General features: G+C 38.8%; 1 protein-coding gene across 4 annotated transcripts in view; it reads right to left on the bottom strand.

Annotated features, from left to right (window-relative positions):
* Window positions 1-6,282: 6,282 nt before the first annotated feature.
* PEK (pancreatic eIF-2alpha kinase) overlaps window positions 6,283-26,098 on the bottom strand; it is a 93,352-nt gene continuing 73,536 nt past the window's right edge. For 3 of the 4 annotated variants that reach the window (XM_067759834.1, XM_067759835.1, XM_067759836.1), the window contains 3 exons: window positions 9,127-9,306; window positions 8,083-9,054; window positions 6,283-8,012 (listed from right to left, as the gene is read on the bottom strand). In XM_067759834.1, the coding sequence (XP_067615935.1) occupies window positions 6,588-8,012; window positions 8,083-9,054; window positions 9,127-9,306 (2,577 nt within the window). In that variant the 3' untranslated portion in view covers window positions 6,283-6,587. The remainder of the gene's footprint in view (window positions 8,013-8,082; window positions 9,055-9,126; window positions 9,307-26,098) is intronic. The other variant, XM_067759837.1, reaches the window with a different exon arrangement.

The following is a 26,098-nucleotide window of genomic DNA, read 5'->3' as shown; positions in this document are numbered from 1 at the left end:
TTTCCTCTTTTAAAGTTTATGAAAGTGCGTTATTCGGTGACGATGAATTCGGCGGTACGATCGACCGAAATAAGTATTCGGAGGTGGTCGGATGCCAATGTTACCATCGGCTGCCAGTTGACGCAGTTTACGAGTCCTGCGTCACGATTGATATATCCGGCGAACTGTGACAGCTTCCTACCATACGAGTGGGGGCGTCTCCGTTTACTGTGCAGAACGTCGTTTCTTCTATTTGATCCGCCAACATCTCACTCCTGCTGTCCGCCTGCAAGTTTGAATGACATAGGTCGTGATGGGCATTGTAATCGCCTAAGATAATGCGATTATCGGCAGTAAGGCGCTAATATTAGGGCGGTATCCACTGGGGCAGCAGGTGGCAGGAGGGATGTAGATGTTGATAATTTCTAGGTTTACATCGCCTGACCGAACAGATAAGCCTTGACGTCTAAGACATTGTCCCTGCGCACAGTGTTTCGTGTAGAACAAGCTAGCTGGACAAAATTATTTTATGAAATTTTCCGTTTCATATGAAGTCATTTATTACAACTACGTCATTTTTTTCAGGCATATGTCCTTTTTTTATTTTTTTTTTCCAAAATTTTACTTCATACAGTAACTAATGTGAATAAGTGACATAGATCCAAAAATATTTAAAGGACTTAAGAATATTACTTTATTGTACTTAAATTGAATGGACTACAAATCTCAATACTCTAAAAAATTAAATTTTTTTATGCAAATTCGTCGAATTTTTCAAACATTTTTTAAATATAATGTCACGGATATTAGCATCACTAAGCTATACCATCACTAAGGCCATGCTAAGCAGTATTTATGTCAATAATCAAATCATGTATACACATATATAAGGCAGCCGAGAGATGTCACACACAGATGCATTTACGCCTATGTGTGCGCGAGAGACTGTAAACTACAAACATTCACATCAATAATTCAATCATTATGTATCTACATAAACGAATCAATCATTATGTCTACACATATATAGGTACACGCAGCTGAGAAGCAAGGCACAACCATATGCAGACATCTTATTTGAGATGCTACTAAATATAGGCAATTATAATTGTGGAAGTGTAGCTCACACATACAAGCATGGGGTATGAGATAAGCTATAAAATCGTGCAATTGTAGTTACAGCTGAGAAGTTTGAGAGATACTGGACTAGTAGATTCTGGAAGCGTCTAGAAGAGGCGAACGAGGAAACCAAAGAGTATAAAAGGCGACAGATGTAGAGGCGCTGTAATTCAGTTTGAGTTGAGCTATCAATCAGTTTGATTAAGCACGCGATCTGGCGGCCAATAGTATAGTTTCATTTGAGTTATCAATCAGTTTGGATATTAAGCCAGCGAGTAGCAAAGTATAAGTGTTATTGTGAAGTACTTTAATAAAGGCCATTTTTCCATTATTCAATATTGGAGTTATTTATTCAACAGTTGAGCGATACGAACCTAGCAAAAGGGCAAATAAGAGAATTTGCAGTAAATTCGTTACAATAATTTAGTTTTTGTTATAGATCGTGACACATTTTCTTATGGGAAATTAGTTAAAATAAATTTGCGAAAGCGAAGATTGTAAGAATTGTCCAAAAAGGGGTGTCTACTTATTTATGTGAGTGACTGTGCATATGTACATACATATTTTGTATTTATTTGAGTATTTATCCTGGCACTACAATTTTTACAAAATTATTTTATAGTACCAGTCAGGAATGTAAAAGTGAATTACAATAATAATAACAACAATGTAAATAATTAAATTAATTATGTGAAAATAACTTATTACAAAAACTTAAAAGTAAAGTATAATACAAAGTGGAAAAGACAATAGATTTATACTAAATAAAACCTGAGCCAATAAAAAGTTATCTTTTATAATTATGTTATTATTCGCTATCATCACTTTCATTCGATGAGTCACTTGTGGAATAGTCATGAGCATCAGCAACACTACTGTGAAAGCTTGAAACAACTGGGGTATTTATTGACTCCTCAACGTTATTGGGGGACAGTAAATTTAAGACTTCTGAAGTCAGACTTTTAAATTTTTTCTTAGGTATCTCCCTAAAACCGTTAACTAAAGGATCCGATGTTATAAGCAACATATTCATAAGATCTCTATTCGTGGCTTCACGCGACTGCTTTTGTGTTTTATCATCCTGTGCTTCCTCAGAAAGTTGACCAATAGGTAAAATTGCTGATTTTATAATATCAGTACTAAGCACTAAGGCATATTAAACCATGGATAGAGATCTATGTATAGTTTTTTAGTCTCGACCGCAAATTTTTCAAATCTTTGGATATTTATATTGTACCCAGATGCTAATGCGCGAAGGAGTGGCGAATCTTTTGATGAGCGTTACATCCAATCCCGTAATCTCAGCACTAGCCTCAGAATTTTCGAAAAACCTACGAGCAGTGTTGCCGTCATTGGTATTGCCGAAACCTGGTTTTGGTTTATCTACTATCAATCCAAGTACAATTTTAAATTTATTCTGGATTTCGTTGGAACGGAGCTTTACTCCCTCTTTATCTGCCTCATTCCTAAGCTGCCACTTTTTTACTTCGAGGCGATAACTTATATGAAGCAAGCATTCAAAACATATTATCCATGCATGGAGAGTAGACAAACCAAAATCAAGATTATCTCGGTTAGGCGTAAAGTCCCGTAACTCATTATTCATATCTTTTGGAGTGGCACCACAAATATAACACTTTTGTGCGGAAGAAGTTTCAGTCAAAGCATTGCAAACTTTTCCGTCAATCATTTTTAGAAGCATATTGTGATTTACGGAAACTTCGTATTCTTCGAGCATCTACTTTGTTGGCAACAACGCATTTATCTCCTCTAAAACTTTGTTCGTTTCAAAAACAATAAAATCTTTTGTTTCTTTAGAAAAAATAAATTTAATGGGACGACAATACATGGTAGAAAATTCTGCCAAGCAATGTTACCTTTTTTATCCTGTAATTGAAGAGGAACGAAGGAAAATATAAACAAAAATTCATCAGTGTCAGAACTGCATGTAAACTTTTGCTTATATGTGCTATGGCCAGAGCTTCCATCGCAATCCCACTTGCTGATTAAAGTATACGTCAAGTAGGTAATAAACTAACAAAAACTTCTTGATTTGCTAAAACTAAACGCTCAACAGTTTTTATCTAATACGGACTGGACTTTAATTTCCGCAGGTGTTTCACCCACATCAATTTCATTTGGATAGCATTCTTCCTTAGCTTTTTTTAGACTATAAAATAATGGATAAACCTTATGGCCTGCCTTGATGCTCCACTTCCGAGTCGTTTTGTACCCATGAGTCGTCGACTTGCTATCTACGTAGTATGCTAAAGCTTCTACATTGCTCAAGCATCTTGCATCTGGCTCACATGTCATCTTTTTGCTGGATATTTGAGTGGTTTCCTGTAATTTTTTTATAATGTTAGCAACATTTCTGTTGCCGGACATACGCGTTGATACTTCTGCCGCATAAAGTAACTTAACAGGACTTCTAGATTGCAAGAGGTCATCCACTCGACGCCGTTTGGTTTTTTCACTGCAGCTAACAAAGTCCTTCATTCGTCTTCCGGGGCCGGGGTTACCTGAAGAAGTGGTTGGTTGGTCTGATGGCAACTTTGAATCCACCGTTATTGTAAATGTGAAGTCTGGACCCGAAAGCCACTCCGAGTTTTTATTCAAAAATCGCTCCTTATGTCTTCCAGAAGTGTTCCACTTTTGATCCAGCTTCGACGAATATGCCGATATTTGTAAGCTTAAACTTTTTATCGAATACTCGGCTGCTTCGCTTAAATCGTACTTAAGTACAACAAAAACTCAATAATTCTTTATATCTGGTTTCCTTCGAATGTTGAACCCAAATGTCAAAAAACTCCGTTCTTGGTACGGTTATAACTAAACTGCTTTGTGTTTTTGATTTTCCGACAGGGTGAATAGTTGATGATTGTTGTGCTGCCATCTTAAGTGTCGTTGATCGTTCTGATTTGTTATCAGTTGCGCAGTATTTATATTACATTCAGGTATTGCCGTAGATACTACCAAATGGGGTTGTTTTGTGTAGCGTTCCTGTGTGGTTATACCTGCATTAGGATTGCTTTGTATGTACCTGTTTCTATGCCTTGGTGACTGGTGCGGTAGGTTGTGGCAGGTTGAAGTCAGTGATCTTCGCCTTTTTGCTTTTGGTGTGCTCTTGTTGACCTTGCGCGTTTATTTTTGTGTGTTTTATGGCTACGTGTTTGTTCCCTGTACCTGGGGATTGGTTTTGGCGTTTGTAGATCAGCTTTAAAGGTTCAAATATTTCGTCGGAGCTGGTACGTACATACATCCTATTTTATATGTAGAGATAACTAAATCTATAAAAAAAAAATTAAAAATAGATGTGCAAAGAATTCGCAATGGTTTTTTCTTTGGACTATTAGAGAATACTTGCGACTATAACATATGTAAAATATAGCCCGGATGTCGGCGGATGTACGTAACTTTTTTGTTCCTAAAGTTAAAAATATAGGGAAAAAATAAATTTTCTTCTTAATAACGGAATATTAAATATATTGAAAATGCTCTAATTGTGAAAGAATTACTATTAACAAATTTTAGTTACCTTCGAGCTTAGAATCCATCAAAAAAATTATACAAAAGTGTTCACTTAAAAGAAATATGAAGCTTAATATTCAACAAGAATTTTGCAAATTAATCAATGCATTTTACGGCCACTCCTGCCTTCTTACTTCAATTACTCAATATATATGAGAAAAAAATATCAAAAAAAAGCAAAAATTCCGTTATTTTGTTTGTTTTCTTTCATTTCTCATTACACCTTTCTTGGAATAAGAACTTTGTTTTTGTCCAGCTAGCTTGTTCTACACGAAACACTGTGCTGCGGCTGCTGTCGGGATCAAATATATGATATTGGACTGACTGGTGTATGATAAACGCGAGACCGCCTCCATTTCCGCTCTCGCGATCTTTTCTGTGGACATTATACCCCGAGCAAGTCTGCAGAGTAGATATTTCTTTGATTTTAGTCTCTTGAATCGCAGCAATGCGGATGTTACACCGCTTCATGAAATCGACTATCTCCGTGATCTTGCCAGTTAATCCATTACAGTTTAACTGCAGAATTCTGAAGTGCAGCGTGGAAGACGTCGCTCTAGGAGTAAGTGACGGGTGACTACGCCTGGGTTGTGAAAGGGACTGGACGTCCTTGGGTAAGCATTGGGGTACACGATGTATTTGAGTTTTCGGCCTGGCCACTTGGCGCAATGAAGCCCGTCGGGGTGATTCCGTCGCAGAGACCAGAACATCTAGGAAAGTGGCACCGTCCAAGGCAGGAGCTGCGGATGACGCAAACATATACATTCTGAGCTGGCAAACGGTGCAAAAGGTGGTTGGGACTAAGAGTCTGTGTCCCTGATCTACACGATTGCGACCGGAAAAGAGGGGAGAAGACGGGGGCGGGAGCTGATTCTCGGCATTGCTACCGACTCTACTACGGAGATTGTAATAGTGAGTGGAAGCTGGTGGCGCCGTAGGGCGCGAGCAACAGCGGATACTTGTTGTAGCTTGCTGAGCAGCAGAGCTGCTGGAAGACAGTGGGCGGGCGCTGAAGCGTAGACTACAGGACGCCCTTGGGCGTGAACAGCAAGGGGCCACAAAAGACTTACAAAAGTCACGAGGACGTCGGGTTTTAGAGTTTAGCCCAGAGGAACCTGTCCGATGCAACAACCCCTTGCGCGTGACACGCTGACAAGAGTATGACCGTCCTAAAAAGATTCTTTTCCGGTAAACACAGCATCACCATTTCTCGGGACCGGGGTCAGGAGACGGACCCGAACTGGGTTCGATACCTTTCCGGAGCAGGAGAGTATAGCGCAGTCCCGCTGCAAGGAGCTGCTAAGAGGATGACAATTTGTGGGAGGGACAACAACAAATTAAATTGGGTTACACTGAAATGACAGTCCTTGGTCGGGAAAAAACCACAGTCGCTCCGGTACATAGAACCGACTGCTTTGGGAAGCGAATCTATTCATCTGTTACTTTGTGTTGAAGTCAAGCTGCCATTAAAGCAATAATCTCGCATAGCATAAACATGTGGAAGAGTGTAAACAGAATCTGAATTTATTGAGCATATGCTTCGATAGCAGCATTTACACTTTCAAAAACCAATGGGAAATCGTGTAAAATAGCATCTACATACACATAACAGATATACAAAAACATACCAACACACCGTTAAGCATGTACGCATTATTTTTTAAAACTAAATATACATTTATTAAAGAAAAAATACTATAATGACATCTTTTATATTACCTTATATCATATATGTAATACTCCTATATTGCTAATACAAAACGCACGCAATGAGTTTTGAATTTGAAATCAAAACAAGACAGCCAACAAAAGTTTTGTGATTGTAGCAGCAATATATCGGCACTCTGTTGTTTTTGAGTGCACCTAGCCTGTAGTAGCAAGATAGGAGCATTACATATATGCCTTATATACTACGCCGACACTAAAAAAATAATAAGAGACAAAGACAAGCTTTAATTCTATACTCTGCACCGATCACTACTGTTCAATGTCGGACTTCGACTTTGATCACTAGTAACTGCTACCATGGTCATACGATCACTATCGCTGGCAGTGCAATCTGGCCACTTTAGTATGTCGTGCAACCTTATTTTTAGCTCTGGAGTTGCTGGACGGTCAGTGGGTCGCTTTGACAACATCATCCTGAGAAGAACATGCTCTTTAGGAAAATTCTTGGAAAACTCAATTGGATAGTCACCATCTCTAAGGTTTCGAAGCGTTTTAATTCGTTCCATTTCAGTGGCAAAAAACACAAGCAACTCAAAAAATATTAAGCCCAAAGAGTAAATATCAACTTTAAAATCATAGGGTTGACCGCGCAGCTGTTCCGGAGACATGTACAAATGTGTGCCGACTTGTTGTGTATGCAGCGCACATGAGGGTAATCCAGAATCATCGCCACACTTTGTAACCATATTCGGTATATCAGACATATCGGTAACAAGTCCAAAGTCACCTACTTTTATCTGGCCATTTTGTGAAAAAAAGATATTGCTTGGTTTGAGATCTCGATGTATGAGACCTTTCAAATGTACGTAATCGACCGCATCTACGATTTGATAGAAAATGCTAGCAATTTCACTTTGACGTGTGTCACAATCATTTTCGCGAAGCCAGTCGCGTAAACTTTCCTTTCGGCATAGCTGCATTTGAATATACAAGTAAACCTTGTTTTGCTGTATCTTAGGTGCGGATTGATTTAACGCAGTAAGTGGCATCAAAGCTTTACAGCTTTCTTTACTATCAATATTAATGGCAACTTTTTCATGGTCCAATGATCGTGGACGCTGTTCAGTTTTGAAATTAGCTATGTGATTATGGGCTATAAAGGAACGTTCAATGTCATTAGAAGTCCACACGCATCCATATGTGGGATAATCGCAGTCAATGTCTTTAGTTCCGTCGCACCTTGTAGTCCGCACGAACTCAATTTGAAATGAATCAGATAACTCGGAATAATCGATATTTCTACCTAAGCTTGAATCATTTGAATCGGAATTAATATCGATGGAAATAGAATTTGCATATTGTCTTTTCTCGCTTTCCGTTTCTTTTTTCGCACTTTTTCGATGGCTGTTATTATTATCTCTATAAATATCCATTTCGTATTTACCCTTCAAAGAAAGAGCTTTTGACTTTGTTGCGAGGACGATGTTCGAAACATCACCCTCACGAATGCAGTTATTATTTGTGATCCAGGAGCTTAGTTGGCGTTTACGCTCAACATGTAATTGGCATTTCGATGACCCCGCAGGCGCATTCCCAAATGAGGGTAGTGTTGTACCATCTGGAGTTTCAGTTCGTATTGACATAGACATCTCATGTGCCAGCCACTTACTATCTTCTTCTTCCTGCCAACCTGGAGGTGGTGTTTCAACCCATGCCTGTTGAGCAAAAATTTAATTCCATATACAAATTACTTATTATAAAAAATTCCATTTATAAATCACTAACCTGAAAATATCGCACGATATTTTGATGTTCACAATTGGCTAAGGTTTTCACTTCTCTCATAACACGATCGCGTGACTCCTTCTTGTTAGGCAATGTTATACGCTTTACGGCATATTTGCAATCATCCAATTTATTTTTTGCCTCGAAAACAACTCCAAAACCACCGCAACCTAAGCAGCGAACCAAATCGAAATCACTTAGAAAGCGAGAATTAAAATGATCACCAGAGCAGGAGGTAGACTCCGAAAGCGAACGATTTGCACTAACACATCCGTTTTCATTGGCATTTAATGCAACGGTTGCTGGCCCAAGTAAGGCAACTGTTGACTGTTCAGTTGCTTCATATGCAGTTGGCACCGGTACATGTCGTTCAATCACCAGTACTTTTTGCCGCTGACGTTGCCCCAGGAATATATTAACTAATACTGCTGTTGTTAAAGCAATTACAACAACTTCCTTCCACCAAAACCATAATGAGAGTACCACCACCTTAGTTGGTGCATCGATATTATCAAGGCTAAAATCTAAATCGTCGCTAACTGAGCGATTGGTGTGATTTTCAGATTCATTAACAGAATCACTACCACTACTATTTTCAAGACATAGTTGCTCCTCTGTTTCGCAATGTAAATTTTCTTCATTTTTTAAGTCTTCGCGCGAATATAAATAGAAACCATTTCCGTTCACATACCCCGACGCGTTAAGAACCGATTGTGCAGAAAGAGCCCATTTATGCTCATCATAAGGTACTAGCTCATGTACATCGTCGTATCTTTTTGGAAGTTTTGTAGTTGAATAAATATATTCTTTTCCACCATCATTCGTTATAACCTTGTCAGTGTCTATTAAAGCCAATGAATTGCTACTTGCTGGAATAGGACGCCAAGGTATTATTGGCATTACAGAATCTGCCATCAAGTGAGAATAAATGTTGAACTGATCACCAATTTCATGCTGTAAATTTGCGGATTCCTAAAATACTCGGATTAAAAATATATAAAAGAAACAGTAAAAATATTTTCATTTATGTGCATAAATGCTTACCTGAATATACAATTGCTTGTGGTGCATGCCAAGATAAATCGCTGGGCTCATCGAACGTATAGGTGGATCAAATATATCATAATCATGATCCCACATCCACTGAGCTGATGTAAACATGTCAATCGCTTCCAATTGATCATCTGCTCCGATTTTCCACCCACTTACAATGGGATAATCAAACTAAGAGATTTAAAAGAAAATTGTTAATGTTTCTATAACGTTTTTGTTTGAGCGGTGTGCAGTTTTTACATATTTATGAGATTTCATGATCTTAAGAACCGACTAATAACACCATGCGACAAAAACAACTTTTTTCTGGGTATTGGACCAAACCAACTTTTTGAGGAGATTGAGGCTTAAGTATAAAAAGTACTATCTCCGTTTTCCCAAGTTAGCCTCCAAAAAATAGATATCGGCTTTCGAAGTTCGAAATTCTACATTTCGAAATTTTATTTTTTTTTGTTAACGTGTTCAGCAAATTAAAAAAGTAAAAATGTGGTCGTGGTCTGCCTTTTTCTTTTGAATGTCTGAATTCTTTTTATACCTTTCATGAAAATGAAATGGTATATTAATTTCGTCACGAAACCCAAAATTGTAAGTCCTTAAAGGAAAATAGATAGGCCCACCATTAAGTATAACGAAATAATCAGGTTGAAGAGCTGAGTTGCTTTAGCCATGTCCGTCTGTCCGTCTGTCCGTCAGTCTGTTTGTATGCAAACTAGTCCCTCAATTTTTGAGATATCTTGATAAAATTTGGTGAGCGAGTGTATTTGGGTGTCCGATTAGACATTTGTCGGAACCGGCCGGATCGGACCACTATAGCATATATCCTCCATACAACCGATTTTTCAGAAAAAGAGGATCTTTGTAATATCTTACTCAATTTAACAGATTGAAGCTTCAAACTTCACCATATACTTTCGTATATTGCACATATTGTTGCCTGAAAAAATTGATGAGATCGGTCATATATAACCGATTGTTCAGATAAGAAACTTTTCGTAATTACTGCCCTATTTTAAGAGCTAGAGGCTTCAAATTTCAACGAATACTTACGTATATAGTGTTCCCTCACTAGGGTAGGCACCTTGTCGTTGGTGTGAGGGCTTAGCCGAACTCCATAGCGCCCGACTATGAGGCGGAGCTGTTTAGGACTGACATCTACGCCGTTTCGCCTCATAGGAGGGCGGCGGGATGTCGGTGACCAAGAACTGCCAACCCCCTAATCCAGGGTGTTATGCGGACCGTGCCTATTGGACGATTTGCAGCCAGGGGATAAATTCGGCTGTATTCGAACGGAGCCTTCCCGATACCGGGCCATCTCGGGAAGTATTTATGGCCTTACCGCAGTAAGGGGCGCTGCTGTGGCGGACGGTTCTTTCCCCGTATATAATACTGGACCGCTGAGCCCGCCTTGTCGGGCAGGTGGTCGTACGACCAAGATGAACAACTCATTACCTGAATGTAATAAGGAGGATGTAAAGAGGAGGACTGAGTCGCAATCCAAGGACGACAAATACGAATTAAGCGATGCGTCGGACTCGGGGAGCGAGAGTAGTGCTGATTCAATGAACTCCGTGTTGGAGAAGCACACAAATGAAAACGGAGTAGAAGAGTGGAGAAGGGTACGGAGCAGAGGAAGTAAAAGAGCTCTCTCGCAGTACCGTGCAGCACTAAGAATTGTACAACGCATGGGAGCAGTGGTCGACCCAACAGAAGTGGAGATCGAGCGCTTGGAATGGGCCCATGAAGCGGTAGAAGTAGGTCGAAGGCAGTTCAAAGGGTTTGCTGCGAGAAACCCTCGGTTCTGCAACCGGTACGAGGAGGAAGAAGCGTCGAATGGCAGAATGAAGAGGCAACGTTCGGCAGAAGGCGACAAGCCTGCTTTCAAGAGGCAGAAAGGACCCAGTCCTAGAGCCGCGAGGCAGGGCAGTCGCATAGACAAGACAAGTAGGCCCAAAGCTGTAAGACAGATGGGTTCCAATAGCGAGGTAGCAACTACCTCGAAAGCTGCCAGTCAGAGGGAAGTTCCAACTACGAAAGTAGGAGATAAGCCAAAGGGAGATAACGCTCAGACTCCGGCTTTCTTAGAGGCGCTATAGGGAGTTAACGTTAAGACTCCGGCTTTCTCGGAGGTGCCAAGGGGAGATAACACCAAGACTCCGGCTTTTCTCGAGAAGATGGGTGATGTGGCAAAGCAGTAACTGACTATGGCGCTGGTTGATCGTAGCAGTCCTTTCGGACAAATGACTACTGAAAGATGGAGATCTGTGGAAAGGGAGCTTATTAGCTTAATGCTTAAGATGATGCGGGAACAACCAAGTAAGCCGCTTCCAACCTTTGATTCGGGGGGATGGTATAATGGGGTGAAGATGATAGCGTGCGACAACATCGCGAGCTTGCGGTGGCTGGAGGAAGTCGTTCCAAACCTCCAAAGGCAAGGCACGAACGCGCGGTTTGAGGTGGTGGATAAAGCGCAAATCCCCACGGTACCAAAAGTTAAGGTATGGATACCATGCGTGATGAAGTCGGAGGATACACTGCGACTTCTGCAGAATCACAATCCGAACATACCGACACAGGATTGGAAGGTACTTACTGTATCTCGGCCTACCGAGGATGGTCAGTTCTACATCTTCCAAATAAACAAGCAGGCGGAGGATATTCTGTACACGCAGCTTGGCAAAATGTCCTTTGGCACTGGCAAAATTTACATGCGACTCAGGAAAAGAAGTCCCGAGGATAAAAATCCTAATACGCTGGAAGTGGGCGAAGTCGAAAAGGACCTCAGAAGCCTAAGGGAAAAAAGACAGGTGGAGGTCCCCGACGTCACCACGAACGTGCTAGAAGAGGACCAACCGATAAATGGTGCTGTGACTCGCACAGAGGAACACACGGCACAACATTCACGAGGGGCTGAAGGGGGCCTCGAATACTCTAAACCAAAAGGGCAAGAGGACGACGACGTCAAGACGAAGGTGCTGGAGGGGGACAAACAGCCCAATGGTGCTGCGAGTCCTACAGATAAACCTCCAACACAGTAAAGTGGCGTCGAGCGAACTCCTCCTAACCCTTGAGGAGGGTTCGTTTGACGTGGCGCTGATCCAGGAGCCGTGGCTCTCATCGGGAGGAAAGGTTTCTGGACTTAGCGCGCGCGGGTTTGGCGTTTACTACGCACAAACGGAAGGACGGGTGCGAGCTGTAGTAATGGTAAGGAAACAGCTGCATTCATATATGCTGCCTCATTACACCACCGAGGATCTCGTAGCGGTGGCCGTTGAGCAAAAGAATAAGCAGGCATTTATCCTGGCGTCCTGCTACATGGCCCATGCTGCGGAGGTTCCACCGATGGAGTGCAAAAGTCTAGTACAGGAGGAAGGGCGCAAAGGGCGGTTGGTCATAGGCGCAGATGCAAATGCGCACCACAATGCGTGGGGATACGAACGAGAGAGGCGAATCTCTATTTTGTTACATCCTGCAAACCAATTTGCAGATAGCCAACAGGGGAAATGTTCCTACATACATTGGTCCAACATCCAGCAATGTTCTGGATATTACATTGAGCTCCGAGCGTGATATATCAAGGTATGATTGGATGGTTCTCGATAGACCATCCTTCTCCGACCATGCGTATATAAGCTTCAGCATCCCACTAAAGAGGGTAGAGAAGGGAGGAACCTTTAGAAACCCTAGGGCAACGAATTGGACTAAATTCCAGAAACATGTAGGAACGAAACTGGGACAACCCAAAGAGGTTGCTAATGTAGAGGAACTGGAGGAGTCGAATGAATTCCTAACAAGGACGCTTATGACTGCGTATAACAAAGCTTGCCCTCTAAGAAGATTCAGAGGAAAAGCAAAGCCGCCATGGTGGAGCAATGAGCTGAGTCTTCTAAGAAGACAGGTAAAAGAAATGTTTAAACTCGCAAAGACCGCGGAAAGCGAAGCGTGTCGGGACGAGTACAGGGATCTACTGAGGATCTACAAGCGTGAAATTACCAGGGCGAAGAGAAACTCATGGAAAAGTTTCTGTACGGACATAGAGTGCTCCAGTGAAACAGCACGGTTGAAAAAAGTCCTAGCAAAGGGAAACATAGTCCAGGGACTAATAAAGAAAGAGAACGGGGAATGGTCACGTGATAGTGAGGAATCCCTTGAGGTGCTTCTCGATACACATTTCCCATCGGGAGACGGTTTAGAAGAACCAGCAGACATCACTCACACTTCGATCACGGAGCTAGTGGTGCCGGGCTTGGTGACCGATACCAAGATCGAGTGGGCAGTGAAGACGTTTTCTAAGTTTAAATCGCCGGGCCCAGATGGTATATTCCCGGCCATGCTACAATTCTCAAGCAGGGCGGTCGTGGAATGGCTTAAAATAATATTCGATGGGTGCATAAGACTGAATCATGTTCCGCACTCTTGGAGAACTGCTCGTGTAGCTTTTCTACCAAAGGCGGGGAAGATCGGTCACGTGTATCCCAAAGACTATAGACCCATTAGCTTAACATCATTTCTGCTCAAAACCTTTGAGAGGCTGATAGATGTGTACATAAAGTCCAACGTGGATGGAAAGCTGCTCTCCACAACACAGCATGCGTACACCAAAGGCAAGTCGGTAGACACCGCATTGCATAGGGTGGTAATAAGCATAGAGAAATCCCTGGAATATAAGGAGTATGCTCTAGGAGTCTTCTTGGACATTGCCGGGGCTTTCAATAATGTTGCAAAATGGGCGATTATGGATGGTCTTAATTACATTAAAGTACATCCTGCCTTAATCAGATGGATCGGCTGCATGTTAAATTGCAGAAAGATTACATCACAATGGGGATTGTACGAGGCCACGAAATCAGTGGACAGGGGCACGCCGCAGGGAGGGGTGCTATCACCTCTGCTGTGGACACTGGTCATCAACCAACTGCTCAGGCAATTCGATGAGGGACCCGTAAAACTTACGGCTTACGCAGATGACGTTGCAATTGCAAATCATAGAGATCGGTTGTATATATAGTATATATCTCATAGAAGCTTCAAATTTCACCAAATGCTTACGTATATAGCATATATTGTTGTCTGAAAAAATCATAGAGATCGGTGGTATATATATTATATACTTCATATAAACTGTCATTTTTGCCCCTTTTTTACGGATAGAAGCTTCAAGATTCATCAAGTTTCATCAAATAGTTACGTTTACTTCATATTTTTTTGAAATACGTGATTCGTAGTCATAGTTTTTACATGCAGACCACAAAAAACGTGAAGCTTTGCATCCTCACACAAAGTACCTACCTATTTTTTATTTTATATTTATCTTAAAAATCGTTTAGATATGTTCAAATTTCGCCAAATGTTTACGTGTATAGCATATATTGTTGTCTGAAAAATTCATAGAGACCGGTGGTATATATAATCTCATACAACCGATTGTTCAGATAAGAAACTTTGCGCAATATCTGCCCCGTTTTAACAGCTAGAAGCTTCAAATTTCACCAAATGCTTACGTATATAGCATATATTGTTGTCTGAAAAAATCATAGAGATCGGTGGTATATATATTATATACTTCATATAAACTGTCATTTTTGCCCCTTTTTTACGGATAGAAGTTTCAAAATTCATCAAATTTCATCAAATAGTTACGTTTACTTCATATATTTTTGAAATACGTGATTCGTAGTCATAGTTTTTACATGCAGACCACAAAAAACGTGAAGCTTTGCATCCTCACACGAAGTACCTACATACCTATTTTTTATTTTATATTTATCTTAAAAATCGTTTAGATATGTTCAAATTTCACCAAATGCTTACGTGTATAGTATATATTGTTGTCTGAAAAAATCATTGAGATCGGTGGTATATATAGTATATATCTCATACAACCGATTTTTCAGATAAGAAACTTTGCGCAATATCTGCCCCGTTTTAACAGCTAGAAGCTTCAAATTTCACCAAATGCTTACGTATATAGCATATATTGTTGTCTGAAAAAATCATAGAGATCGGTGGTACATATATTATATACCCCATATAAACTGTATTTTTTTGCCCCTTTTTTTACGGATAGAAACTTCAAAATTCAAACCATTTCATCAAATAGTTACGTTTACGTCATATATTGTTGAAATACGTGATTCGTAGTCATAGGTTTTACACGCAGACCACAAAAAACCTGAAACTTTGCATCCTCACACAAAGTACCTACCTATTTTTTGTTTTATATTTATCTTAAAAATCGTTTAGGTATGTAGATCTGTTCACTAGATATTTCTTATCTTATACATCCGATTATTCGGAGATTACGAACGGGATAAGAGCCCCATTCATGAAAGGTATGAAGTGTTCGGCATAGCCAAAGACAGTTCCGTCCTTACTTGTTTTGAAAAAATTTTGTATAACAGCTGTTATTCGAGGTGAAAAGTCAGAACTTCGAAAATATGAAATACCTCATATTTCCGATTTTTCGCTACACATATCAGATATCATAGTATTGCTGTGAAGATGGTTAAATGGCCTTTATTTTGATATGCATATCTTTAAAGAAAAATTTGACAAAACCCCTGTTTAAGCGAAAAAAATCGTTTATTTACGAAAAATTTATTTTAACCAACACAATTTCCAGCTGGTAAAACTATTGAATATTAAATAAATCATAAACTTGCATTAAATGTGCTATTTTCAAATCAAAGCACTGCGCCACATCATGCCTTAGTTGTTGTAAACCTTATCCCAATTTTCTTCTTTGCATATTTTATTTATTCATAGTCCATACTTCGTATGTAAATTTTCTTCATTTTAGTAAAGTTATGCATTGGTAAGGCGGTTTTCAAACAAACTTGGTGTTGTTTTTGTTCTATTTATTGAACTACAACGAATTAGCCAATGTTGTCTATTTGTATGAATTTTTAAGCGGGAATTGCCCTTATTGCTTTAAATGTATGAAAACATTTATTTGAAGCAATCTTTAATTTATATTTTAATTCGAAACAGCTGTCGTCTTGTCCGTCCTGATGCACGTTGTTTAAATTTTCCCCAAATTATTAAATAAATCAAATAAAGTTTGACTACACAGTAGAAGTGCAGTTAAACTTGTGTTTTGTTAATCTAAATTTCTTAAAAGACATCATAAATATTACAAATGATTTTACATATCTATATCTGTTCTATTACAATAATTAGTCGACCGCTTAGTGTTTGCGCCGACTTTAAATAAATAAATAAATAAAAATAAATAAATGATTTACTCACTTTTAAAGCATCGCACACTTGATGGCCATCATTTGTTGGGAAGCACAGTGGACATAAGTACTGTTAAGAGCTCATAAGTATAAAAATGCAGTGCTTTGATTTGAAAATAGCACATTTAATGCAACTTTATGGTTTATTTAATATTCAATAGTTTTACTAGCTGGATATTGTGTTGATTAAAATAAATTTTTGGTAACAAACGAATTTTTTCGCTTAAACAGGGGTTTGCCAAATTTTTCTTTAAAGATATGGATATCAAATAAAGGTCATTTAACCATCTTCACAGCAATATTAAGATTTTTTATATGGGTTGCGAAAATTCGGAAATATGAGGTTTTTAATATTTTTGAAGTTCTGACTTTTCACCTCGTATAACAGCTGTTATACAAAATCTTTCAAAAAAAGAATTCAGCCATTCAAATAAAAGAAAAAGGCGGACCACGACCACATTTTTATTTTTAAATTTGCTGAACGCGTTAACAAAAAAATAAATTTCGAAATGTAGAATTTCGAAAGCCGATATCTACTTTTTGGAGGCTACTTTGTCTACTTAAGCCTACTTTGTCTACTTAAGCCTCAATCTCTACAAAAAAGAAGGATTGGTCCAATACCCAGCCGGCTGTTGCACAGTGTAATCGGTGCTATTCAACGCGTTTTTGCCGCAAATATATCGACTTATCCTAATAGAAAGGTAGTAGCTTAAAATTAATTTTAATAAAATTAATTAATTTTAATAAGGTCGGATATCAGCGAAGTTTTTAGAGAAGTCGTATCGGCTAAAAAGGTTGTCGATGACGGCTAAAACGGTTGCAACAGAAAAAATACATTTTCTGTTTAAAGTGAGATGAATTGAACAGTATTTTCATTTCAGAATTCGTTAAATGATTCAATTTGGTGAAGTTTAAAATATATTCATTTCTGCTATCGTATAGCTAACCATTTTAAGTTGTTAACGAATAGCGAAAAGGAAGTAAAATTAATGAGATTCTTATCTCTTCTGTCGAACAAAAAAAAACTTGTTTTTCAGTTACATCGTTTTTAACCGGTCTCCTGAGATACGACTTTATTAATGACTTTTCTGAGATACGATCTTTATAATTGAATGCTCGAGATACGTCCTTGTTTACAAAGCAAAAAGGTGTGTTAGAAAAGTGCAGGAGGAAGGGGTGACAAGCTTAAAGTCAAGGGGTAAGCCATATCAGTGTTCATAAATTTATGCAATATATATGTGTTTGTAAATAAGAGAGTAAAGCTTTGTCGTTAACACAGTAGCGCACTGTAGTGCGATTGCTAAACAAGCCTAACAAACAGTGTATTATTTTATGGGATTCCGGAAGGTAGCTTATTTCTAGTTTACTACACAAAAAAGTAACCACTAGAAGTAAAGTAATGCAACGTTACAATGGCAACTAAGGTAGTATTGAAAACCCGAAATAATTTTTAGTCAAAAATGGGGTTTATATATCAATTGTTAGATTTTAAAAAATCTTACAAAAACTCAAAAGTGTTTCTTCTCCTTAGCCTATCTGATTTTATAAAAAAATGCAATGCGCGATAGCCTCCTAATAGATTTTTCTCCAACATGTTTTACGTCGACTCCAGACGGCATCTTCAAGGTAGATAGTAGATAGATAGCTTTTCATACACTCGAACTGTTAGCAGAATCACTGCCGAGGAGCGACAGTGCATAGAAAAACTTTTTTCTAAATATTTGAAGTTGCTTTTCCCAGGAATTGGATCTTGGCTGTGACAGGCGCAGCACGCTACTATCACACCATTGCGGACACACCTGATTTTATGCATTCAAAATAAAAGCCACTTGTGTTTGGCTTGTCGTTGGGTGTAATACACTGCACTGATTTTTATACTCACCTGAGAAGAGCTCACAGAGTATATTAATTTTGTTCGCATAACGGTAATCCGTAACGGCACAAACTAATCGACATAGATATAGACTTCTATATATCAAAATGATCTGGGCGAAAAAAGAGATTCATTTAGTAAATTTTAAGGTATCTTGATGAAATTTGGTATGTAGGTTCCTGGGCACTCATCTCAGATCGCAACTTAAAATGAACGAAATCGGACCATAAGCATGCCCACTTTTTCGATATCGAAAATTTCAAAAAACCGAAAAAGTGAGATAATTCATTACCAAAGACGGTTAAAGCGGCGAAACTTGGTAGGTGGGTTGATCTTATGACGCAGAATAGAAAATTAGTAAAATTTTGGACAATGGGCGTGGCATCGCCGACTTTTAAAAGAAGGTAATTTCAAAGTTTTGCATGCTGTAATTTGGCAGTCGTTGAAGATATCATGATGAAATTTGGCAGGAACGTTGCTGCTATTACTAAATGTGCGCTAAAAAAAAAATTTGCAAAAACGGATTACGAACACGCCCACTTTTACAAAAAAAATTTTTAAAAGTCTAATTTTAACAAAAAATTGAATATCGTTACAGTATATAAGTAAATTATGTCAACATTCAACTCCAGTAATGATATGGTGCAACAAAATACAAAAATAAAAGAAAATTTCAAAATGGGCGTGGCTCCGCCCTTTTTCATTTAATTTGTCTAGAATACATTTAATGCCATAAGTCGAACAAAAAATTTTCTAACCCTTGCGAAATTTGGTAGGGGCATAGATTCTATGACGATAACTGTTTTCTGTGAAAATGAGCGAAAATGAGCGAAATCGGTTAAAGCCACGCCCAGTTTTTATACACAGTCGACCGTCTGTCCTTCCGCTCGGCCGTTAAAACGATAACTTGAGCCAAAAACGATATATCTTTACTAAACTTAGTTCACGTACTTATCTGAACTCACCTTATCTTGGTATAAAAAATGGCCGAAATCCGACTATGACCACGCCCACTTTTTCGATATCGAAAATTACGAAAAAATAAAAAAATGCCATAATTCTTTACCAAATATGAAAAAGGGATGAAACATGGTAATTGGATTGGTTTATTGACGCAAAACATAACTTTGGAAAAAACTTTGTAAAACGGGTGTCACACCTACCATATTAAGTAAAAGAAAATGAAAAAGTTCTGCAGGCCGAAATCAAAAGCCTTTGGAATCTTGCCAGGAACAGTATCGTGGTATTACATATATAAATAAATTTGCGGTACCCGACAGATGATGTTCTGGGTCACCCTGGTCCACATTTTGGTCGATGTCTCGAAAACGCCTTCACATATACAACTAAGGGCCACACCCTTTTAAAATACTTATTAACACCTTTCATTTGATACCCATATCGTACAAACACGTTACAGTCACCCCTGGCCCACCTTTATGGCGATATCTCGAAAGGCGTCCACCTATAGAACTAATGCCCACTCCCTTTAAATTAATCATTAACACCTTTCATTTGATACCCATATCGTAAAAACACGTTATAGAGTCACCCCTGGTCTACCTTTATGGCGACATCCCGAAATGGCGTCCACCTATAGAACTAAGGCCCACCCCTTTTAAAATACTCATTAACACTTTCATTTGATACCCATATCGTACAAACACGTTATAGAGTCACCCCTGGTCCACCTTTATCAATATCTCGAAAAGGCGTCCACCTATAGAACTAAGGCCCACCCCTTTTTAAAATACTCATTAACACTTTCATTTTATACCCATATCGTACAAACGCATTCTAGAGTTACCCCTGGTCCACCTTTATGGCGATATCCCGAAATGGCGTCCACCTATAGAACTATGGTCCACTCCCTTTTAAAATACTCTTTAAAACCTTCCATTTGATACCCATGTCATACAAACACATTCCAGGGTTACCCTAGGTTCATTTTCCTACATGGTGATTTTTAATTAAATCTGAATTAGAATAATTAGTCAATTATTTAGATGCCTTTTTTAATGGCCAATGATTATTTCAATTGTTTTCCGAAACAAGCAATTACTAATTGATTACCATTAGAAAAAATAAAAAAAATTATGATTTTTTCAGATAATGGAAAAAAATCAAAATGATTACTTTTGATTATTTTTGATTTTTTCGATTAGTTTTGATTTTTTTAAATTATTTTTGATTTTTTTTTTTTTGATTATTTTTCCGCTTTGTTGAAAAAATTCTCCTTTGTTGCATGCACGGGATAATTTCTACATACAAGTACATTTTAAGATGCAATAGTAAATCGTAAGCGCTTATCGAGGCGAATATATACATGCATCATATAGGGCGAATGGTATAGTTGATCTAAACATATTCCCCGGTAAGCATACACGCATGTGTATATTTTATTACACATTATATAAAATAATGTCGGATCGAAAGCGGCGGTTTTTCTAATTGCCCAGACAATATGTAAAAAAATTTTGGATTCATGGGTTGGCATCCAAAAGCTTTCATTTAGCAACGATTCTTTATTTTTTCCTTAGCAGTAGCCAAGGAGAATATCCAAAGCTTCTACTTGAAGAAAGCACAAACAAAGTGGAATAACATCACCACCTGTGCAATATCAAAATCAATTTGGACAAACTATGATGGAAAGAGGACGAGAAGTCTTCTGAACAAATCCAGGGCTAACACACGCAAACTGATAGCAGTCTGCACCGGTCATTGGGCAGTAGGTACGCATGCGGAAAAGATGGGTATTCCGTATAACGACTACTGCAGAAGCTGCAAAGATCCAAATGCCAGGGAGACAGTAGAATACTTTACGTGTAAATGCCCGGCTCTAGGTAGAGCCCAGCTAAGGTTCCTTGGAACCCCGTTTCTAGAAGACCTCAGAGGGTTATCTGTGATAGCAATCCCGAATATTCTTAATTTTATCAACAACTCTGGCTGGGTGCAATACATTGACCGTAACATTCCGTAGGTTTTTAGACGAGTTACATGGCATCAAAACGGCTTTAAATAGCTACTTGGGCGACCAGGATTGCAGCTATTTCACCTACCTACCTTTATTGTTTCATCCTTAAGTCTAGCCAATTTTGTTATATCCAAAATAAATATATCCACTATTTTGGATAACGTTATGGCTATGCACTGAATATTTTGTACATACAAGTACATTGCTCGATGTAACGGTATATCGTGAGCGCTTATCTAGGCATATGGGTACATACATACCCACCTACAAATTATCGTGTCTATAGATGTATCCGACGAATACCTTGCGGGGGAGTGCGTATTGTTTTACGACAAAACAATATGCTCAAACAATATGTATGAGTAATACTACTTAGGTTGATAGCTTCACTTCCAACTGGAGCAATCCTCTAAGTTGTCATTCATCATCATGATCAGTTGTCTAACCAAAGGTTGTTATATCCCAAATAAATTTATTAACATATGTCCATGTACATTAGATTGAAACTTCTTTTTATTTCCCTATGATTACGTCTAGGATATTTCCTCTAAAATTTCAAGTTTTGCATAGTGAGCCATATTTTTATACTCAGTTGAGCAGAGCTCACAGAGTATATTAACTTTGATTGGATAACGGTTGGTTGTACAGGTATAAAGGAATCGAGATAGATATAGACTTCCATATATCAAAATCATCAGTACCGTCCGTCCATCCGTCCGTTAACACGATAACTTGAGTAAATTTTGAGGTATCTTGACGAAATTTGGTATGTAGGTTTCTGGGCACTCATCTCAGATCGCTATTTAAAATGAACGATATCGGACTATAACCACGCCCACTTTTTCGATATCGAAAATTTCGAAAAATCGAAAAAGTGCGGATAATTCATTACCAAAGACGGATAAAGCGATGAAACTTGGTAGGTGGGTTGAACTTATGACGCAGAATAGAAAATAAGTAAAATTTTGGACAATGGGCGTGGTACCACCCACTTTTAAAAGAAGGTAATTTAGAAGTTTTGCAAGCTGTAATTCGTTGTGTAAGTCGTTGAAGATATCATGATGAAATTTGGCAGGAACGTTACTTGTATTACTATATGTATGCTTAATAAAAATTAGCAAAATCGGAGAACTACCACGCCCACTTAAAAAAGAAAAATTTTTTTAAAGTCAAATTTTTACAAAAAATTTAATATCTTTACAGTATATAGGTAAATTATGTCAACATTCAACTCCAGTAATGATATGGTGCAACAAAATACAAAAACAAAAGAAAATTTCAAAATGGGCGTGGCTCCGCCCTTTTTCATTTGATTTGTCTAGGATAAATTTAATGCCATAAGTTGAACAAATATTTACCAATCCTTGTGAAATTTGGTAAGCGCTTAGATTCTAGGACGATAACTGTTTTCTGTGAAAAAGGGCGAGATCGGTTGAAGCCACGCCCAGTTTTTATACACAGTAGATCGTCTGTCCTTCCGCTCGGCCGTTAACACGATAACTTGATCAAAAATCGATATATCTTTACTAAACTCTGTTCACATTATTATCTGAACACACTTTGTATTGGCATAAAAAATGGCCGAAATCCGACTATGACCACGCCCACTTTTTCAATTTCGAAAATTACGAATAATGAAAAAAATGCCATAATTCTATACCAAGTACGAAAAAAGGGATGAAACATGGTAATTGCATCGGTTTATTGACGCAAAATTAACTTTAGAAAAAAGCTTTGTAAAATGGGTGACACCTACCATATTAGGTAGAAGAAAATGAAAAAGTTCTGCAGGGCGAAATCGAAAGCCCTTGGAATCATGGCAGGAATACTGTTCGTGGTATTACATATATAAATAAATTAGCGGTACCCGACAGATGATGTTCTGGGTCACCCCAGTCCACATTTTGGTCGAAATCTCGAAAACGCCTTCACATATACAACTACCACAACTCCCTTTTAAAATTCTTATTAATACCTTTAATTTGACACCCATATTGTACAAACACATTATAGATGGCGATATATCGAAAAGGCGTCCACCTACAGAACTAAGGCCCACTCCCTTTTAAAATACTCATTATCACCTTTCTTTTGATACTCATAATGTACAAACGCATTCTAGAGTCAACCCTGGTCCACCTTTATAACGATATCCCGAAAAGGCGTCCACCTATAGAACTAAGGCCCACTCCCTTTTAAAATACTCATTAACACCTTTCATTTGATACCCATATCGTAAACAAATTCTAAAGTCACCCCTGGTCCATCTTTATGGCGATATCTCGAAAAGGCGTCCACCTATAGAACTAAGGCCCACTCCCTTTTAAAATACTCATTAACACCTCTCATTTGATACCCATATCGTACAAACAAATTCTAGAGTCACCCCTGGTCCACCTTTATATCGATATTTCGAAAAGCCGTTCACCCATAGAACTAAGGCCTACTCCCTTTTAAAATACTCATTAACACCTTTCGTTTGATACCCATATTGTATAAACGCATTCTAGAGTCATCCCTGGTCCATCTTTATGGCGATATCTCGAAAAGGCGTCCACCGATAAAACTAAGGCCAACTCCCTTTTAAAATACTCATTAACACCTTTCATTTGATACCCATATCGTTCAAACAAATTCTAGAGTCACCCCTGGTCCACCTTTATGGCGATATCTCGAAAAGGCGTCCACCCATAGAACTAAGGCCCACTCCCTTTTAAAATACTCATTAACACCTTTCATTTGATACCCATATCGTACAAACAAATTCTAGTCACCCCTGGTCCACCTTTATGGCAATATCTAGAAAAGGCGTCCACCCATAGAACTAAGGCCCGCTCCCTTTTAAAACACTCATTAACACCTTTCGTTTGACACCCATATTGTACAAACGCATTCTAGAGTCACCCCTGGTCTTTATAACGATATCCCGAAAAGGCGTCCACCTATAGAGCTAAGCCCCACTCCCTTTTAAAATACTCATTAACACCTTTCATTTGATACCCATATTGTACAAACAAATTCTAGAGTCACCCCTGGTCCACCTTTATGGCGATATCTCGAAAAGGCGTTCACCTATAGAACTAAGGCCCACGCCCTTTTAAAATATTCATTAACACCTTTCATTTGATACCCATATCGTACAAACAACACATTCCAGGGTAACCCTAGGTTCATTTTCCTACATGGTGATTTTCCCTTATTTTGTCTCCATAGCTCTCAACTGAGTATGTAATGTTCGGTTACACCCGAACTTAGCCTTCCTTACTTGTTATTACTAAAAATGGAAATTCCAAACACTTTGTTTGCCTATCATACATTATTTTTTTCGACATGGTTGGATATTTTCCAAGAATATATATATATACTGTAACGAATTTACTTGCAAATCCTCTTATTTGCAACCTTCTGCTAAGTTCGAATCACTAAACTGTTGAATAAATAACTCCAATATTTAATAATGCAAAATGGCCTTTATTAAAGTACTTCACAATAAATAACTCTACTATTGCCCGACAGATTGCGTTGTTAATCAAAACTGATTGTAGCGCCTATACCGTTGAGGCCTTTTATACTGATTTCTTCGTTGCATCTTCTAGGGGCTTCTGTTCTAGAATCTACAAGTTGGTTATCTGTTATAATTATAACTACAGATGTACGTGTATAGCTCTCAAATGCGCGTGTGTTTGTGAGCGACACTTCCACAATTATAATTGATATCTCAGATAAGATATCTGCATGTGTTTGTACGTTGCTTCTCTGCTGCGTGTACGTACATATGTATGTGTAGGCATAATGATTAAATTATTGATCTGCATTCACGTCACTGCTTAGCATCGGCTTAGAGATGGCAGTACCCCTTAGTGTTGCTAATATTCGTAACACTGCCCTCCACCTAAGTCTGATCGTCCCGATCAGACAAATCTCTCGATCTAAACGCTGCCAGCCTTTCCAAATGAACCACTTTCCTTTTGGTTCGTGGTTTGCCAATGGTTTGTATTCGGTACACTACATCGTTGATCTGTTTTACAACTTTGTATGGGCCTTCCCAATTACACTGCAATTTCAGGGACAAACCTTTTTTTCGTTGTGGGTTGTATAGCAGCACCAAATCCCCTTCCTGAAACCCTTCCGAATTAATTGCTTTATCGTACCTCGCTTTCATTTTGCCACTCATAATCTTTGCTCGTTGCCTTACCAGATCGTGTATCTCTCAGCTCTTCTTCCAAGACACCAGTGGATTTCTTGACATTTCTCTCCGCATCGGCATCTATCCCATACTTCAATTCAGCTGGCAGTCGAAGGTCATTTCCAAAAATTACCTCTGCGGGAGTTTGACCCGTTGTCTCATGTACTGCCGATCGGTAGGCCATCACGAATAATGATATGCGTATATCCCAGTCCTTATGGTACTTCTATACTACTTTCCTTAAATGCTCCTCCAATGTTCTATTGAAACGTTCCACCATACCATCGGAATGAGGATGCAGTGCAGTTGTCCGTGTTTTCCGAATGCCCAACTTCTTGCACATTTCTTGGAACACAGCTGATTCAAAATTCCTGCCTTGGTCAGAATGTAACTCCATTGGTACCCCATACCGTGCAACCGAATCGTTTGTAACCACGTCTGCTACTGTTTCTGCTTCTTGGTTTGGGATTGGGTATACCTCTGGCCATTTACTGAAATAATCCATAACCACCAGTACGTATTTGTTTCCGCGGTTGATAGTAGGAAATGGACCTGCGACATCCATGGCGATCCTTTCAAATAATGCACCTGAAATATACTGCTTCATCTGGCCATGACTTCGTGTTTTGGGCCCTTTCGCTCTGTTGCAAACCTCGCACTTGGCAATCCACTCGGTGACCGACTGACGGCAACCA

Source organism: Eurosta solidaginis, chromosome 1, assembly GCF_040869045.1.
Source record: "Eurosta solidaginis isolate ZX-2024a chromosome 1, ASM4086904v1, whole genome shotgun sequence".
Taxonomy (NCBI): Eukaryota; Metazoa; Arthropoda; class Insecta; order Diptera; family Tephritidae; genus Eurosta; species Eurosta solidaginis.
Note: the sequence above shows the minus strand (reverse complement) of the source record. Positions and strands in the feature narration are given on the sequence as shown.